The 14887-nt window shown below is 34.5% G+C and overlaps 1 protein-coding gene across 4 annotated transcripts; it reads right to left on the bottom strand.

The window, feature by feature from the left end:
• Nucleotides 1-3592: 3592 nt before the first annotated feature.
• On the bottom strand, nucleotides 3593-12707 carry LOC148674513 (uncharacterized). Of its 4 annotated transcripts, XR_015935322.1 has the most exons (18): nucleotides 12582-12707; nucleotides 12393-12422; nucleotides 11956-12270; nucleotides 11513-11848; nucleotides 11330-11365; nucleotides 10843-10878; nucleotides 10155-10247; nucleotides 9811-9835; nucleotides 9659-9699; nucleotides 9511-9542; nucleotides 9200-9281; nucleotides 7262-7299; nucleotides 6726-6795; nucleotides 6327-6376; nucleotides 5849-5918; nucleotides 5430-5467; nucleotides 4995-5169; nucleotides 3593-4215 (listed from the first exon to the last, which is right to left on the bottom strand). XR_015935322.1 is itself a non-coding variant. In XM_088624639.1 (17 exons), the coding sequence occupies exons 1-17, from the start codon at nucleotides 12610-12612 to the stop codon at nucleotides 5092-5094; spliced, it is 1401 nt and encodes a 466-aa protein (XP_088480765.1). In that variant the 5' UTR covers nucleotides 12613-12707; the 3' UTR covers nucleotides 3593-5091. The 4 variants fall into 4 exon arrangements, 2 of the variants coding, with proteins under 2 accessions (XP_088480765.1, XP_088480766.1); XM_088624639.1 differs by having other exon boundaries at nucleotides 3593-5169; XR_015935323.1 differs by lacking the exon at nucleotides 6726-6795 and having other exon boundaries at nucleotides 3593-5169.
• Nucleotides 12708-14887: the final 2180 nt, after the last annotated feature.

Here is a 14887-nt window from a genome sequence, read left to right as displayed (position 1 = left end):
GCAACATGAATATAATTATATCATATTAATTTCTTGAGATACGCGATTCCATATTATATTCCCTTTTAATCAAATTCTAAAAGTATGCTTGTGGACTCCGGTATCACGTTAGTTAAAGACTTCGAAGCTTACAATGTTTAGGGAGAAATGGAATACTGGTGTGTATTTTTTTCTTTAAAGTGCCGATTCCTGGAACACCCCTCTGAAGTGGTTCCATAAAATCTGGTATACGGAAAAGAAAGCGTTGATAAATACAAGTGTCTTTTAATACACTCTTTGCTGTGCTCTTGAGGATCCTTGTGATATTTTAAGCTCTAGTTGAATGATAGGTGTCGCATTTTAAATCATTTTCGTAGTTAGAAATTATGAAACGCCCTGTTAAAAGCAAGGAAGTTTTTATGCCCGTTGAAGTAAAACAAAATGCCTGACAAAGTATGGCTTGGACAGATTCCAAGTGCTTGTACAAATGTGCTAAAGAAATTATACTTTGAGTATACAGCTTGTCCAAAGTCATCCATTATTAATACTATTAGTAATATCTTCAGTAAAGGCTTTGATGGATAAATATTTCTGATAAAGGTAGGTTGTGTACTTTTGTCCAACTGAGCAATCTTGCTTTCATAAAATATACCAACATTTTAATGACTGATGATTAACATGCTGTAATACACAGTTCAAAATTAAAGGCTCAAATGCTGTACATGAGAGGTTAAGCTCCCCCTTGCGGTTTTACAAGGCGACGCCGGATAGTTAGTCACGTGACACACGTGAACTGCGTGATACCCCGGTGGGAGTGTCGCCGTATGCCGCGAAATACCTCACCCATTTTGAATGGCTGCATCTGTAAATAACAACATATTTTAGACTTCATATTTGCACAGTACGAAGCTTTTGAACTTTAACAATGAGTCTTATGTGATCACAATACCACATACCGTATGTGACTGAAAACCACAGACACAAGCAAGTAGTCAGTGGTTTGTAGATATAACAATACTAAGCTTTTTAATTAAAGGATATACAGTATTGTATGTCACACTCAATTAAAAATAAGAAATGTATAAAGAAGAGTGGTGTTTGGCACAACCTCATTATTTTTTAAGGACTGGATTTAGTTAATTCGGTTTTCTTAGTCAAAGTTTTTACAATAAGGAACAAGATAAGATCACTTTATTGGCCATATACAATTTCTTGTATTAGGAAATTGTCTTTTCACATACCCCAACTTCCTCTCCATGAGACACACAGACAGAGAGAAGCCTGGGGTCAGAGCACAGGGTCAGCCATTTACTGTATACAGCACAACTGGAGTAGTTGGGGTTAAGAGCCTTGCTCAGGGGCCCAACAGAGCAAGATTCCTCTGCCAGCCACAGAATATGAACTGGCAACCTTCCAGTCACAGGTGCAGATCATTAGCAGCAGAGCCACCACCTCGCCCCTTATAGGTATATAGGTATGGCTGCTCAAAATATGGTGTAAAAGAGACTGAATACACCAATGAAATAAAACGTATCCATTCTCCATGTTTGTATCTTTTCTCATGTGAGAAAGATGAGGGTACAAATTTTTAAGGTATCAAGTCAGGACAAGAGATGTGAAAACAGCTGAAGTTAAGAAATATATTTTGTAAAACCACACATAAACATTAGCATTTGGGCTATGATAAGAAGGAATATTTATCTATGAAGAAGGTTTTTTTTCAGTTTGTGGGGAGCACTCAGATAAAAACTGAAGGTGAAATTCTCACCCATGCAAGATCACTAAAACTATCTGCATGCCATTTAAACTAGTTTTGTTTTTATCCGCATTGTACAATGGAGTTTAGAAGTAGAGATTATGTACACATGCATCATGCTCATATTGACATGTTTCTACAGTCCTACTACAAATTATAGTAAAAGTGCACCTGTATTATAGTTCAGTAATGTGTGTTGTGCCTATGTTTATGCCTCCCATATATTGAACTTCTTTAGATTTTTTTTCTACAGCATTCTTTAGCAAAGTAAAATAAATACAATTAATGATTGAATGCATTTTACACTTTTTTGAAAGGATACCTGAAACATTAACCCTGTTTACTTGGATGAATACATAATTATTTCTTATAATCTAAAAAAGCAGAATAAAAATAATATTTGTGTGCAAATACAATGTACAGTATGTATCAAGATATGTATAGATTTCAGGGGAGCTGGAGCCTATCCCAGCAAGCAACAGGCAGAAAGTGGGATATGGCACACCATCGCAGGGCACACACAGACACAAACATACACTCACACCAGGTCCAGTTTTCGAATTAACCAATTAACCTACCAGTACTGTATGTCTTTGGACTGTGGGAGAAAACCAGAGCACATGGAGGGAACAGACAAACTGCATGCAGATAGCGCCCCATGTGTGGAATTTAATATACTGTAGGGCCACGTCTCTGACAGGCAGCAATGCTAACCATTGTGGCTCTGTGCCACCCTTCATACTGTAGATATAATGCATTTTAATTTTTATTTCATTGTTAACCGTTTATATTAAAATAAATAAGGATCAAATCATAATGAATCACATGCAATCTGGTTATAAATGTGAAAATGACTAAAGACATCTTTTGCAACTTTCTAATTTCACATATAAAGTTATATACATGTGGGGTGACAAAGCTCTGTACCAATTGAAAAGATGATGTACAATTATCCCATCATACCACAATAACCCATCTGGGGAGAAAGGGCGTGTATTTTAAAATAGAAACTGCAGTGCATACAGTTAGAAATATGATGAGCACAGCATCTCTGAAATGCAAGAGGAAACGTCAGAATAGCAACATTTAGGCTGTGGTTAGCACCCGCACCACCTCACCTCCTGGCCCACTCACTACAATTCATCTCAGATAAGCACACAAGGGACATATTCAAGGTCAAAGTGTTAGTACTTAATATGCATGGGATAATTACTGGATTATGTTAACATATACAGTATGTACTGGTTAGCAGACTGTTTTGAGATCTGTTAAAGTAAAATAATAACTGACTTTGTGTAAACAATAGAAATTGGCCTCATTATAATGAAGAGAAAGAATGATTAAGAATATCCTTTTAAAAAAACAGCACATAAGCCATCTGAGCATGAAACAAACCAAACTGTCATGTACTACATGAGACTAGTGTATAATGAGAATTATTATTATTGCTCAGTCTCTGTGTGTATTGCGCTAAATGAAGGCTGAGTCTGCACAGCGTCTTGCTCCTCTGTTGAAATATTTCCCACAACACTATTATGATTAATCGACTTATGTTTGGATTCAAAGCATGTGAAACTGGATGGGGACAATATAATCCTGGTAGTAGCATTGAATTAAAGAAACTAGCACATGACCGACACACAATCATCCAGCTGTGCAATTAAATACATGATAGTAAATTTAAATATGTCAGTTGAGTATACAGTTTATCATGAGGAAAACTGGGGTAGTATTTGTATTCATTATAGACGTAGCCAAAAGCACATATGCTATTGCTTGAAAAGGCAATGAAGATGGTAGTATTCTTCACTTTAACATCTCTAAAATAATTTATTATCCATCAAAAGCAGACAAATACAGTATTGAAACACTTTATTAACTGCGTGACAGGTTCTGTCAACAATACAATTACAACAGAAAAGTTCAGTTAGAAGTTAACAATGTTGCTAATACTACATAAAGAAGAATAACCCTCTTGCCCTCCTTTCACATGTCATAAGACTTGCTCTATTTCAACTTCCACCTTCCAAAATCTGTGGTGGAAGGCCCTTTTATCTCTAACCCTGCAGAGACCTTTTCAAACAATTTGCTCCAGCTACCAATGTTGAACACTAACAATTTGAACTCTTCTCCTGTGTATGTCTTACAATACAGTGCTTGAACATATTGAAGCCTAGGGGCAGGTCTGATTAAAAAAAAATATTTTAACAAAGGAAAAACACAGCTTCAGTATACAGTAGTTCACTTGTCTTACTTAAAAGTCAGAGGCAGGTCTCTTCTGGGCAGTGGCCATTTGTTTAAAGTTTAGGCAGTTTGCTAGAGGTTAAAAAAGATGAAAACATCTTTAGAAGGAGTAAAAACATACAGTAAGTGGTCAACAATGTACCTTGCATAACACAAAACAACACAAGAAGGTTCCATGGCCGAAACGCTGTTTCTTTTCTTCTCTTTTCAGCATGGAATAAACCTTTACCTGTCCCCTAACACAAAACATGACACAGACTGTGTTCAGTATACCCACACAAATGTTTCCAAGAAGTCTGAGTCCCTTTCTTGCTTCACTTTGAAATCATTATAATAATGCTTAGATTATAACTGCCATCAGTAGAAATTGAGTGTTGATTGTGGGAGAAAAAAAAACATCACTGAGAATAATTTCTTGGTTTTCATTAACAGAATACAGCTGCACCTGGTTATGAATGGGTTATTTTATTTCAAGAAAAAACTGCACATTGGAATACTTAGCAAATTTAATGTGAGAAATGCTCCTCTTAGTGCCTATTGATGGCTGTTATGATCTATACCTGTAAGGATTTTCTGTTAAGTGTCTAATATATTTGTGCAGTATTGTGCAATATATTTATAATGTGCAATACAACTTTTTGTGTACTGTTCTGGTTTGTTCTTTGTATGTTCTGTACTGTGAGCAACTCTTCTTAGTGCACTTGTCACTGACTGTTCTGATTGTATTGTATGCATTGTATTGTATTGTTGTATTATTGTATCATTGTATCATTTTGTTACACTGTGCTGTGTTGACTATGCTAAGCTGCTGTTACACTGCAATTTCCCTCACGGGATCAATAAAGTATCTATCTATCATCTATCTATCTAATATAAAGATCCATGTAAAACAACCTTCTCTTTAAATTAAGAGATGAGAGATTTTAGATATTAAGGTACTGTCCCTAAGTTAAAGCAATTTAAAAGCATATTTTTTTTAACCTGAAAGTCTACAGAAGAATTTGAAACTACATACTGTAAACATCAAAACCATCCCTTCCTCTGTTATGACCTTCATTTTTGCCACATTCTGAACATCAAGATTGCTGCCCATCCACGTTTTTTATCCTTTGCTATTCCTCGAGAACATTTACATAGTCCTTTTTGGACTCTGGCACATTTTCGTAATCATCATCATCAGATGAGCTGTCCTGCAGAGATGAATGGAAAAACAGCACTGACTTTCAAATGCTTACATTTTTGCTTAGTAGGAAATATAGATGAAACATAATACCATTGCTGTTTAGTTTGTCATGAAATCCTACCGTATATTAACTTAATACTATACAACACACAACAACACACGACAAATATAATTTGATCCTTTCTAGCACCTAATGTTTATTATGTATTTTATGTAATGCCCATTGGTATTCTTCAACATAATTCAATAATTTAATTTTCTAATTACCATTTCAGGCCTTTTGCAGTCTTGACTGACATTTACATCTGTGTAAGAGAATAAAAACATTAAATACAAATATAAAACAAAACCATTAAATATACAATTGGATTCTTTGTGGGATTATATTGTTTAAAACTGAAAGGTAGAAAAAAATACAATCTATAAAAATATAAAGTGTCATTCAAGTAATCAACTCCACTAGGATTTTGACAATCATAGTTGTTCTTTTAGTTTATATTCCTCCAGTTAGAATATAAAGAGTTAAGAGCTCCATCAAAAATAATGAAGAGTGTTTGTTGGATTAGAAAACATTGGAAAGAGGGAGGGTATGGACTGAACAATCTGTGCTCTTCTATCCACCATTCCGCTCTGAAATTATCCCTGGACTGCTGTCACTCATTGTCTTCAAACATGAGCCTACTTACAGTCCTTGGCAAGCTGGAAGGGCTGTTTTAGAGATGAAGCCGCCTGCTCATTTTCATAATTGTGTGGATCCTACAGAGATGATAGCAGAATCAATACTATCAAATTTCAAAAATACCTTTTTCCCCAAAACGTTAAAAATTACTCCTCTTGCTCCAATTAGCCTAGGATAGCTGTGCTGGCTGGTACTATAACATCAATGTTAATTCATAATTATGGTAACATTGCATCATCTGAAGGAAAAATATTAACATAAGAATTGATAATTATATATAATATGCATTATAAGCAATGCAACGAAAAAACAATGCCACTGTTATTTTGTCACATTCCACTTTTGTTTCAAAATGTATGTTTTTATTCCAAAAATAAAACTCTGCATAAACCAAGAAGTCATTTTTAGCATCAAATTGATGGTTGCCAAGGTTGCCAGATGTTTTTTTTTTGCTTAGTTAATGAATAATATTATTTACAAATTACCATTTCAGGCCTTTTGCAGTCTTGGCCAACATTAACATCTGTGTAAGAGACTAAAACAATAAAAAACAAATATGAAACAAAAACATTAATTTAAAACATTAATTAACATATACAGGTGTCTTTGCTATGGGATTATATGTATTAAAACTGAAAGCTAGAAAAAATACAATTTATCAGATATAGTGTCATCCAAGTAGTCAATACCAATAGTCTAAATTGCTTTAGTTACAGTTTAAAGAGTTAATAGTTCCATCATAAAAAATGAAGACTGTTGTTGGATTAGAAAACATTGGAAAGAGGATATGGACTGAACAATCTGTGCCCTTCTGTCCACCATTCCTTTCTGAAATTATCCCTGGACTGCTGTCACTCTTTGTCTTTTAACATCAGCCTACTTACAGTCCTTGGCAAGATGGAAAGGCCGTTTCAGTGATGAAGTTGCCTGCACATTTTTGTAATTTTGTTGATCCTACAGAGATGATAGTAGAATCAATACCACCAAATTTCAAAACTCTTAAAAAGCTTTTTCCCAGAAATGTTAAATATTTCTCCTCTTGTTCCAAGTCTAATAGTTCACTACCCTTTCTGATATGTGTTTCCTGGAGGGCTGAAGAAATTGGCCTAGGATAGCTGTGCTGGCTGTCACTACAACATCAATGTAAATCCATAATTATGGTAAATAATACACTAACATTGCCTCAACTGAAGGAAAAACATGAACTTAAGTATTGATAATATACATTATGAACATCATAAAGAAAAAACAAACCGTGCCACTGTTATTTTGTCACAATGGACTATTGTTTCAAAATCTATGTTTTTATTCCAAAAATAAAACACTACACAGACCAAGAAATAATTTTTAGAATCAAATTGATGGCCGCCATTGTTGACAGTTTTTTTTTATTTAATGAATAATTTGATTTACAAATTACCTTTGTATGCCTCTGGTAATCTTGATTGACATTTGCATCTGTTAAAAAGAAAAACAAATTGTTTTAAAATTGTACAGTACCCTAAGAAAGCATTAGCAGAGCAAACTCAAAACCTTTTTTTGCTTTACAGTCAGGAGCTATTTTTTATCAAGAGATTAATAGAAAAGGTAACTACAATATAATATATCCTTTATGTTTGGTGAAATTCCAAACATATATTTGACAATATTACAATAAAAACAGATTTCTTGTTCTATCAACTGATTTCAAGTAACCATGCGTGTTGGGGCACATTCACTTAAGTCACTTAAGGTAAAGGAAATTTGTTTACAGTGTAAAAGTCAGTATGTAGTAAAAGTAGCTGTATGACCCTTTAAGATAATATCTACATGAACTGCGTTTTCACCAAACTGTACTGTACTGTATAAGAATTTGAGATGCCCTGTCTTCAAATTGTTCTTCATCATGTAAAATGCATACTCAATTGAATTTAAATCTGGAGGCTGACTTGACCAGTCAATCAGGATTTTCCAGTTCTTTCACCAGAAGAAGCTCTTGGTTACATTGTCCATAAGTTCGGGGGTTTTGTCATTCTGCAAGTTGAAGTGGTGCCCAAAAAGTATGGACGCATTTTCTTCTGCATAAGCAAACAAAATACGTCTGTAAACTTCAGAAGTTGTTCTCTTTTTGCCATCATTAGATATATCATCAATACAGATGTATGAACCTGCTCCATAGGAGGGCACATATGTTCAGGCAGTAACATTACCTTTGCTATGCTTCACTGATTAGGTGGTGCTCTTAGGTGGTGATCTGTAGGTCCTTTCTTTCTTCACAACTTGACTTTGCTTTGGCATAGGTTTATCTTGGCATCACGTTTCTCTAAAATTTTGTTTGCCAAACTCTTTTGGCTCACCTTTATGTTTGCAGGCTAATCTGTCTTTTCTGTTCTTTGAACTTGTGAGAGGTATACATCAGCTCTTTCTGTCTAGGTTGTTTCACTGAAAGTTGTTTTAGGGTTTTCCTTAACAGCTCTGATGTTTTTTCTGACATATACAGTATTTTTCTTGTCCGAATAGGTCTTGACTGAATGGTAATTGTAGCCATTCTTTCTTCTTTTGTATATTCTGAATTTTTCACTTTGATATGCCCAATTTTGCATTGAGTTTATCTTCTAGCTTTGAAAGTGTCTGCTTTCAACAGCAAATTTCATTTCAACTGTTTACTCTGGGCTCCAAACACTGAAGTTATAGCAAGACAGGCAGATAAGATGTTCACAGATCTTTTATGAATTCTTCATTACCCAAAAGCAATCAACTGACTCAAAAGAGACACTAATCAGTGAATTGTTCCAATGCCTTTGGTCCTTCAAAATAAAGAGATTCAACACTAGAAATTTAACTGATCAGAGATAAATTATTAGGATTTGCACTTATCAGTCAATGTAATTTTTTTCACAAGGAATGAGAGTGATTGTTATAGAATATTCCATTATAAACTTCACTGTCAGAAGACACCGCACGTAAAGGTTGTCCATTCATGTGAAAATTAATTTATTGTAATTATTGTAGAACAGAAATGAAGAAAAATAGGGCTGCTTTATTTAATCACTTAATTTCTCCAAACACCAGAGGTAGGCTCCATGATCAAACCATTGTGATTTGAATTTGTCATGTCATTTTCACTAGTTTTTAAAACAGTCTTCTCTTTTCGTTCAATCCTGAGTCCCTTGAAAATAAATACTGTCCAAATGGAAGTACAGTAGACAGTGATGAACTGATGGAAACAGTTCTATTGAACCATTAAACATGAATAATTGGGGATCCTCTTTTAATGAATTAGAAAAAGTTATATAGAGAGTATGGAGAGGAGTGTATCAACTCTGACATTATTCCCAGATTGCTGCCTTTTCATATGTATTGACTTCAGGATACTTACAGGTAAACTGGACACAGTTTTGGGGGGATGGAGTCCCCTGGACATTCTCATAGTTCTGGTAGGCTATGCGGCTTTGTACATTCTAAAGAGACAAGAGAATTGTTATACTGAGCACCTTCTGATCTGTTCCTAATAGAAAGCATTGCACTTTGACTACTGTAAATCATGAAGGCAAGATAAAACTGGTGCTTTTCGGGGAGGGTCTTATAATACCCACAAAACATTGCAATATTAAATGGCACTTTAAAAAAATCAAAACCTACTTATTATTTATCGTTTTTTTGCAAATTATAAGTACATCTAAAATTTACCGTTCTGCGATTTGCGGAGTCCTGAATGAGATCTGTTGGGAAGAAAAAAAATGACAATATGTTGCTATTTCCATTCCACTATTATTTGAAAAAGATGTTTTGGTTTCAGTTTATCTTATTTGTAGTCGATCGAGGTGTTCATACTTACAAGGACCACCTTTACAAATACTGGACCGGTGGAACTGTTTCCTACAGAAAGAGAGATGTCTAAGTGCTTTAACATGCCACCTTTAAAGGTGCTATATGTTTATTGCTATATTTATTATTATAATTATTATAAATGTTTAAAAATTGACTCACCTTTCCCTTTTGAGTTTGTTCCGTTCTGAAAAACAAAGCAAATTCTCTTGTTATTATTTAACCCTGAAGGATGATCCAGATTGCTTTAGCCAAAAATATGTTATAATTTCTTATAAATATGGGTTAGTAATGTGTCTTTTTGTACTGTGCCTATATTTAGAATATCATTCTTTTATCATTTCAATGCACTACTCTGATATACTGTAACATCATCCTCAAGGAAATGAACTGTATCACCTTCCTAGAGTTCAATATAGAGTAAAAAAATATATTTTTTTACAAAAAGTTGTTATTAGTATTTTTGAAAGAACTGAAATAACAGGAACCAAGGGCAGATGACATACTGCATTTCAAGTAGATAACAGCCAGAACCACTGTTATTGTGAAACAGGTAAGGCCTCCGACAGCTGACCCCATCACTTTTACACTTGAGTATCCTGGAAAGACAAAGAAAAACCAGCAGAAGAAAACCAGAAACAAATTCAATAGTAAAAACAACAATTCATAAGTCTGCGTTATTGTCAGATTTGCACCCCCACAACATTACTTGGGACGGAAAGGCATGTAACAGACACATCAATAAGTCTCCAATCATAGTGTAAAGATTTCTGAAAAAAAAAATGTCCTGCATATTTTCATTTATAAATAAGGCTTAATGATCTATAAAGCTTTGTTAGCCCTTTTATTCAGTGTTTCTTTTATAAATGTATATTACTTTATAAATTAAGCAATGCTCTATTTCTACATATTTTCATTAGTAGGCAACACTAATCACGTAGTAATTTTTGCTAATAATATTTATCAAAATATTATGTGTATTTGTTGTTTTTCTCCTGATTGTTTTTTTTTTGGTTGGTTGGTTACGTATAGTACTGCAAAAGGTCTATTGCTTCAGAAAAGAAGTAAAATTTTAAGTGTTTAATATAACTTTTAGATAGTTTTCCCTAATTGAAATGAAGCTTTAACATCAAAGCTTTATCAGTGTAACAGTTTTTATTAACCTGATATTCCTACAGTAAGTAATACACTCACCTGATCCAGGTGTAAATGAACTGGTCATTTTAATTGCTGTAATATAAGGATGTAATGTTTTCGATAATAATGAAATATAAAGATAAAAACAATTCAGAGAAAAATTGTTTCAAAACATTATCCTCATTATCCTGGTTTATTTCAAGTGTTAGAAAGAATAGATGCACGATTCAGTTCATTGAAGAAGACAAATGCGTGAACTATTTCTGTCAATCACTAGTTCTTTGGTGACTTCAGTCTTGCCCAAAGCCAAAAAATAATTATAAAAATAGAATTTATTAAATCAATAATTTCCAACATGCTCTACTACATCTTTGTCACTGCTTTTTTTCCTCTTAAGCATCAGCACTGAAGCTGAAGTACAGCCTTTTCATTTTGAATGAAGAAGCACAGAACTGAACGTACTGTACAGTATATGAAACTAGTATAATTTATAAATGAAGGAAAAATAATTGGACTTTTGTTCATGGGAGAACATCATACTCACTATTTTCTGACAATGGCACTTCAGTCACATTCCAACCTGCAGAAAAGAGGATTACATGCAAAATGATCTAAAAAAGCAAACATGTAGTCCACAAGCCTTTACTTTGGAGATCTAAATTCACATTATAAATACTAACTTCAAAAAACAAGGGTACAAAAATTAAGTTACATTTCTATAACAGACCTGCACTTTTCCTGTTTATGTTCACTTTCACACTCTTGCTGTGTCGTGAGGTCACTGCTCTTCCCTCTAAGTTCACTTCAACAGTGCAACTCAGCAGGATTTCAGGACTCATCCTGTCCTCTGTCCTTGTCAGCAAAGTCTTCTGTGGCACAGTGAGGTGACAGGCTTTTAATTCCTTACTGTACGAAATTGATGAAAAAGGTTGTTTAGCATGCCCACTGTAGAAGAAACAGCGTATTCCAGCCTCAGAGTGACAGAGTACTTGAACAGAACGTTCGTCCTTTATCACTTTGTGCTCCACTTGAATATGAGGTCTTCCATATTTATCTAACTTATCTGTGGAATAAAGAAGTCCAAGTTACCTTAAGTGATGTATCTTGACAGGTAGCAAAATTATTGAGAAGCACAGGGATATCCCTAGAAACAGACAAATGCAAACTCACCAATTACTGTCACTTTTTCAGCTTTACTGTGCTGTGAAATATTCAGCTGTCCATCCATTTGGAGTTCCACAGCACAGCTCAGAGACACCTCAATGCTATTCCCAAAGTCTCTGTCCCCCACCAGCTCCTCAACAGATAGAGAGAGGTGACACTGCCCATACTCTTGTCTGTATGGCACTGATCTGAAAGGGACCTCACTCCTATTCATGTAGAAATGGCAGCGGATTCCTCTCTTGGCTCCACAACGTATGCTTATATCATCACCTATGTAATAATGTTTCAAGTGCACTTCAACTTCAGGTGTTTCAGACAGGTCTGTCAGTAAAATCCAAAATAATTGTTTGTTAATTTAATAGAATATATAACATTTAAAGAATAAATATATATATTTTTATATGTACTGTATGGTAATTTATAATAACAAACAAATAGCATACCTGCAAATCCTGGTCTCACTTCAAAGGCATCTGTAATTTAAAAATATGGCATATATATTAAATTTCAGGAAAAATGCCAAAATACACCTAAAAGTATAACAACAATTAGCCTTAAACAATCTAATTACAACAGCAAATGCTTCTTTAGAATAGTTTCCATACAATGAAAGAGAACTATCTTGTACTCACTTAAAATATAGAAAAATGCAAATAAGATCATTTTATTGTGAGTTTCAAAGTTCCAAATGATCGTAATAACAAAGGCAATGATGTACTGTAGAGACCTGTGTGGTGAATGAGAGCAACATGGTTCTGCAGAACAGGAAACATGAAATAAACCCTCACTATAGGTACATCTAAGATGACGTGGTCCTTCTTGAAGGGTCTAAAAGAAATAAAACGCTATTCTAATCTAAATAAACTTCAGTAAAGGTTGACATTTCCTGAAATACCACCATCTGAAAATAAATTCAGTCTTCAGACAAGAGCACTGTTTTCACAGACACAACATCTTGTTCTTAATTAACCAATCTGTGAGAAGTACTGTAACTGCTAAAAACAACATATATCATGAAGGTGTATTGTGTTCTAATCTGATTACTCTTTTAATGAAGGGTTACTTGTTCTAAGCACCAGAAAAAAAAGAGAGTGCAGTATAGAGCAACCATCTAGGTTGTACAGATTTATTTTGCATTGACTTATTGAGTGATGTTGTGTACTCCTGTATTTATATAGACATTTACTGTACCATGGTTGTTTTTTATATACTGTATCAGGCAATTATTTGAAGCCTCAACTCACAAATGACTCCCATTTTGCCATACAAAATATGCACATAAGGAAGATAAGATCAGATCAATTTATTGGCCATACACAATTTCTTGTATTAGGAATTTGTATTTTTGCATACCCCAACTTGCTCTCCATGAGACACACAGACAGAGAGAGAAGCTTGGGGTCAGAGCGCAGGGTCAGCCATTTATATAGCATCCCTGGAGCAGTTGGCGTTAAGGGCCTTGCTCAGGGGTCCAACAGAGTAGGATTCCTCTGCCGGCCAAGGGATACGAACCGGCAACCTTCCAGCCACAGGCACAGATCCTTAGCCTACAGAGCAACCAACAATAAACATGGAAACTCATAACAGAAGGGGTGTTGTCTAACTTATTGCACCAACAAAAATTAAGACAATTTTGATATTCCACCACAATGCAAGTGTCTCATTTGAGTCAAAACTCATCTTGCATTCTGCAGCAAATAGCAAACTGCAAGCATAAAACCTACATGGGAAACTAGTCAATTGCAGGTTAAGGTCTCTGCAATACTGGTACATAAGTAAATGTTTCAAGGAATATGGTAAAAAAGCTCCGATGCCAACACATTGATCTACAATATACTGTACTCACCTAGAGTACATACTATACAAGTATAATAGCTGCTAAGCACATTCCAGTTTTTCACATAAAAATAAGTTAGTGATGTTTTTCCCTAACATCAGCTTGTCGAATCCAGCATAGTAAAAGTTGCAAACCTGATGTGCTTTTGTTCAACTCGGTAACTGTTGTTTGTTTTTTCAACACAGTGTTGGGGAACTTGCATCATGTGTTACAGCTTCAGAAACAGTTGTGCAGGGCTGTGCAAATTTTAAATTTAAACCTTCCTGAACAGCATTCAGTAAATGATTTATGTTGGAAGCAGACCTTAATATTGCTTAATGCATATTGTCATTGTGATTGTAAACATGAGGAATATAACCTGAATATAAATATTAATTTCTCCTTTTACGTTGATTCACTTCAAGTGCAGCCTTGTGGTGTTATTTTCAATTAATCATTGATGATTAAGATGATGTCTCTAGCCAAAGCAAATGGGTATTGTAATACATTTAAAATTAAAATCAATAAATATTTAATATTTATAAAATATTAAAAGCAAACAAATAAAATGTAGATTGGGATAAATTAAACCAATCACTTGACTTAGGCTCTTAAAGTACTGGTTCAATGACTGGAATATAAACCAACACAGTACACAGTAATTACAATGGGGAGATGCCAGAAAAGGTTCAGAGAATTTATGCTTCTCACATTTTAAAGGTATTTTGTTCCCTCACTGGGGAGTGTGGGAGGAAAAAAGGAAGGTAGGGTACACGAAGCAAGATACTATGAAAAATGTGACATTATAAATAATACAGTATATCAAATTTTGAGTCACAGCATTTTGAGTCACTGGTCTGTACCTCAATGTGAAAGAGTTTCAGTAAGACATTCTCTCCAGCACTGTTATCCTGCTGATTTTACAGCATCCCCCTGAGCAAACCCTTAGTTCGAATTTCCTTAGCTTTAAAAACCAGATCTTTGATTTGGTTACCCAAACTAGTTTCCAGAAATTATGATAACCAGAAGTAAGACTTTCTTTATACTTGTGCAAATGAAAATCCATCACAATCCATATTGTTTAAAATATATACAAAAGTCAATAAAATGACATACAGTAAC

This window comes from Lepisosteus platostomus, chromosome 3 (assembly GCF_059453375.1).
Source record: "Lepisosteus platostomus isolate fLepPlt1 chromosome 3, fLepPlt1.hap1, whole genome shotgun sequence".
Taxonomy (NCBI): Eukaryota; Metazoa; Chordata; class Actinopteri; order Semionotiformes; family Lepisosteidae; genus Lepisosteus; species Lepisosteus platostomus.
This window is presented reverse-complemented; position numbering and strand designations above follow the sequence as displayed.